This window comes from Nuphar pumila, chromosome 7 (genome assembly GCF_984573655.1).
Source record: "Nuphar pumila chromosome 7, dmNupPumi1.hap1.1, whole genome shotgun sequence".
NCBI classification, from domain to species: Eukaryota; Viridiplantae; Streptophyta; class Magnoliopsida; order Nymphaeales; family Nymphaeaceae; genus Nuphar; species Nuphar pumila.
This window is the reverse complement of record NC_143255.1, coordinates 30,000,187-30,004,961: the sequence shown is the minus strand read 5'-3', so window position 1 is coordinate 30,004,961 and position 4,775 is coordinate 30,000,187. Positions and strand designations below refer to the sequence as shown.

Sequence of the window (4,775 nt, the reverse complement as noted above, 5' to 3'; positions counted from 1 at the left end):
TTAGAATTATAAGAATGGGATATGATATGATGACATTTATTTGAGTAGCCCTGGTTCCTTTTCAGAAAAATATGGAAAGGATTACTTTATTTGTACTGGTCCCGCTTCTATATTGGTTCCTGTGGTGCTGAAGCCTGGTGAAGAGTGGAGAGGTGCTCAAGTTCTAGAGCATGACAATGTGTAACAAAAATCTGTAAAAGCAAATGGAATTCCCTCCACATTGGAAATGTATATCTGTTACTGTTACACTTTTTTTTCTTGGATAGTTGAGACAATTTTTTTGTCATAAAATTAAGATTATGTGGGTTCTCCTTTATGTCAGAAATTGAATCATATGGAGTTCAAGCCCTGCTAAAGGAGTCTTTGTTGGCCGCAGAGTACCAAGCAAATAATAATGAAATAAACATCAGTGGCAAAGGATACACATTTATGTATGCATATGAGTAATGTCATGTATAAGGACATTTGTCAGTTAAAAATATTTTGCTCATATATGTTGGACTGGATTTCATTGGTAGATGTGTATTCCATGCTTTTGCTGTTAAATTAGTTTCAATTGGATTAATTCTAGTTGTTTATCTAAACTATCATTACATAGAGTTTCTGGGAAATGAATACACTAATACTTCAAAAGAAAGAAACTGTAGTATCTCTGAAAATCCATGAAATTCTTATCAGGTTGTAACTTCCTGAAATGGCCATGGTGATGATGAACCAGAAAAGAAAGCAGATGGTGTCTAGAAAAAGTTGATTGTGTGCATATGACAGAATGCATGAGCAGAATTTATCTGTGCTTCAAGGAAATCCACAATCATTGAGAAAGAGATCATTCTAGAGATTGTTTCCATGTTCGTTAGCAACATGAGATCACACTGTTTCAGGTCAGGACCATACTCTGGGGTGCTGGGGATGGGCATGCTTTCTGCTTATTGCATGAAGTGGCCACACTCAAAAGCCTGATCATTCCTTTGTTTCACATTTTGTGATTTTCTGCATACTTTAAAGAATGATCTAGATGTTTACAAATTTTCAAGTAGATTTGTCTTTTTCATAAACATGGGATTACCTATAATATTGCTTGGTGCAACATTTATTCAGAAGTTATTATTTTCTGGCTCTGTTTAAACAAAAGGTATGTGCTCTCCTTTTCCCCCTATCCCTTCTGAAACTCACTTAATGCTTGCCTGGCCTCAACGGAGAATCACTCTCTCACTCTCACGAATGTCAGGAAACTATTCAAGCGAGCCCCATTTTCTCACGTGCAAGCAAACATGAGAAAATGGTGCAGCAAGTAAATGAATCACATCAGGAATCATTTGCATCTCATGAGATTCGAAATCACAGGATCAGCCTTGTGATTCAAATAACATGATTTGGGATCACATTTAAAAGTGCAAGCAAGCATGCACCTGGTCGCCCTCTATCTTTGGCTGACACCCTGTCAGTTGGAGTCCCAATCGGGTGCAATCACATGGCACAAAATTTGTGCATTAAGCACCTGATCGCCCTCCATCAAGCCTTGGCTCCCACAACTGACAAGCCTGTCTTCAAGATGAAGGGTGATCAGGTGTGTAAGGCACAAATATTTGTGCAATCATACTGCACCTGATCTTTTCACTGTCAGTTGTGGGGCCCAACAACAGATGGAGGTCAGCCAGGTGCAGGGGCACACTCAAAGTGTGTAATGTGATTGCACCTGATCTGCCGTTCTTATCCAGTGGTAGTTGTGAGGACTAGATTTGATGAGTTCCATGTATTTAGCCCCATCGCAGAACACAAACGGCATGGGAGATATACACGTATGCCTATTAGCTGCGTTGAGTCCGGTGGCTTTGGTCCTCAAGATGTTCGGTGAGGCAGTCAAATTCAACATGATTCAGGCTCATAAGCATTGATACATAAAACAAAATCAGACTGTGACCAAAAGAAACATAAAAAAACAGACACACACACACACACACACACACACACACACACATATATATATATATATATATATATATATATATATATATATATATATATATATATATATATATATATATATATATATATATATATATTATATATATATAGAGAGAGAGAGAGATGATCTCTTCTGCAAAACAATAAGTATTCATATCCATTTTTGAACGTGATTGTTGCACTTGAATAAAATGGAATGGGTGCACAATAAAACTGGAATCCATCATGCAGTCATGGCCACAATAAGTTACATAGGCAACAATAAGTCGCATCATGTTGGAACTAAATTGTTGTGCGCATCTTTGTCACTTGTCCAATTTGTGGTGAACATAACAGCAGCAAAAACTAAGAACATGACAAGAGATAAACTAATAACAAACTTCACAGAGATCGCCTTCTTAATTGCAGTATTTTCTTCAATCACTTTATGGGATAACACACAATTAGCCTCCATGGAATCCCCATCAGTTGATAATACAGACTCTGATTTATGAGCGGAAGCTGGCTGGAACATCCTGTTGGATCCTAGCTTGACATCCCCTACATTCTGACAATTAATCCTGCTTGTGGCATCTGAAGACTTCCATTCTTGAAGTTTGCAATTTAAATCACGTGCAAAGCCATCCCCGTCAAATTCTTTTAATGGGCTAAATTCTTCTCCATTAGAGGCCTGATCACTATGATTGTTATATTCTTTATCCAAGAGATTAGACTCGGCATCATGGTTCTGAAGAGAGCGGATGAGCTTCCGAGGGGTTGTAAAAACCTTGATGTCATCTATAGGAATTGTTGGACGCAACTTCTGAAACAAAAATAAGAAGGAAGCAAGCAGATTGAATTCTATGCAATTCAAGAGGGTAAATCTTTAACACCAGAGAATCAAACTCTTTCAAATAAAGGGACTGAACATTATCAAATAGAAAGAAACTAAAATTCCTGTGAAGATCTTGATGTCATCTACAGTAAGCTACAAACGAATCTTATCTAAGCAAAATTGAGTGCTATGCATCAAGACATGGCAATATTTAACACCAGAACCATCTTGCAAATAAATCGTGGCTTATCACTACAGCATTTTTTTACTAGAAAAACAAAAGATCTAGGTAACCATATAGAGGCCAAAGGTTGAATCACAACACTGATGCTTGAACTATATTTCCAATTCGTGGAAATGGGTTGAAGCTTCTTTTTCACCAGCAGTTTAATAAAGAAGAATTCAGGACCAAATAAATCTGAAATCATAAATCTAATTATTTAGATCCTATTACCTTTGGGGTGTCATTTTCTGCCTCCAAAATTTCAGAATTTGATCCAAATCCACTGAACTCTTCAGAAAGTTCAGCTCCTGTGTAAGTCACATCCCCATCAACCAAGTATTTGAGATCTCCTTTTAAGCAATTACCAACACAATCCATCTGGGTACCTATCAGGCTTGAAGAACAAAAGCCATCTTTCAAAGAAACATCAACAGCACTATGGCCATCCATCCAAAGCCTACGATTTGTAGGCCTTCCAAAGTTGCAGAATGACTGGGCAGGGGAAATGGGTGATGCTGCAAAAGAAGCAATGGTATGAGATTCAGGCGTAGCGGATCTAGGAGAGTGGATGCAGCTGATTGTAGACTCTGCACTGTATGGACTCAAGCTGCAATCTTTTATTTTAGAACTCAAATTCCCGTTCCCCATTGAGAACCCATTGAATTCCAATTTCTTCTCTGCAGCAATTGTTCTTGCATTCAGAAGAGCCTCAGAAGCAGCACTCCTCACGAACATCAACCTGTCGGAGCGGCATTTCTCCAGGAAGACAAGAATTTGTTCCAATTCTGAACAAATGCTGCTTGAATCTACATGCTTTAGAATGGAGTTGATCATCTGGATTGCATTCAAACGCTTCTGTGCAGATACATCAGTCTCACCAACTCTGCATATTTCAACTGCTGATCTTATCAGTGACCGAGCATATCCCTCGAGGATCAATGGGCTAGACTTTGCAAGAGACATAACGAGACCCATATGCGAATGTGTCTGGGTAAGGTTCTCTTCGAGAGCTCCGGACAAGTGCAAGCAGACCATGTTCACAGTATGGTCAGAAGCGAAGCGCCAATTATCGGATTCAACAAGAGCTTTCAAGCAAAGGGCAGCACCAGAAGCTAAGCACTCCGGATGACCCATTAGAACTTCCGAGAGCGGCCGAGCAAGCGAATCGATGATCGATGACTTCTCATTGTCGGGAGACAATGGATCTATTCCATACCTGGCAATGGCAGGTACAACTCTTGCACAAGCTTGGTGCAGTGGGAAAGAGCCGGCACTGGATGTCAAGGTGGAGATGATTGTCGACATGATGTTCCGGATCTGGGGGACGATGTTCTTGCCGTGAACGCGTGCGAGGACTTCATAGAGAGAGATGGTGTGCTCATATGATGAAGAATTGGGTTCTTCCGATTCGGAGACTTGGGCTAGGAATTGAGGGATGGACTTGGAATCAAGCTCCCGGACGTATGATCTGAGAGCTTTCATGGCAGATCGGCGGGTGTTCGAGTCCTTTTTGAGGTTTGCAAGCTCCTGCTTCAGCAGGGGACTGACGCTTCTACCCATTGAAGAAGCTGAACAGAACTACAAAGCAACCAACAAAAGCAAATGAGCAGCGTTGGCTATCTTACATCTCTACATGTTTCATTTCAATGAAAAAATACAGAATCAGAAGAACTTCAGAAGAGGGGGAAAAAGAAGGGAAGAAAAACTATAAAAGGCAGAACTTCTGAATGATCTCTCACAAAGATCAAATTGGGCTTTTGAGTTTTGGTTTTA

The 4,775-nt window shown here is 39.8% G+C and overlaps 1 protein-coding gene across 1 annotated transcript; it reads right to left on the bottom strand.

Annotated features, from left to right (window-relative positions):
• Nucleotides 1–2,236: 2,236 nt before the first annotated feature.
• LOC149831716 (protein SINE1-like) lies at nucleotides 2,237–4,562 on the bottom strand. The gene is made up of 2 exons (XM_090013072.1): nucleotides 3,234–4,562; nucleotides 2,237–2,767 (listed from the first exon to the last, which is right to left on the bottom strand). The coding sequence occupies exons 1-2, from the start codon at nucleotides 4,560–4,562 to the stop codon at nucleotides 2,237–2,239; spliced, it is 1,860 nt and encodes a 619-aa protein (XP_089869198.1).
• Nucleotides 4,563–4,775: the final 213 nt, after the last annotated feature.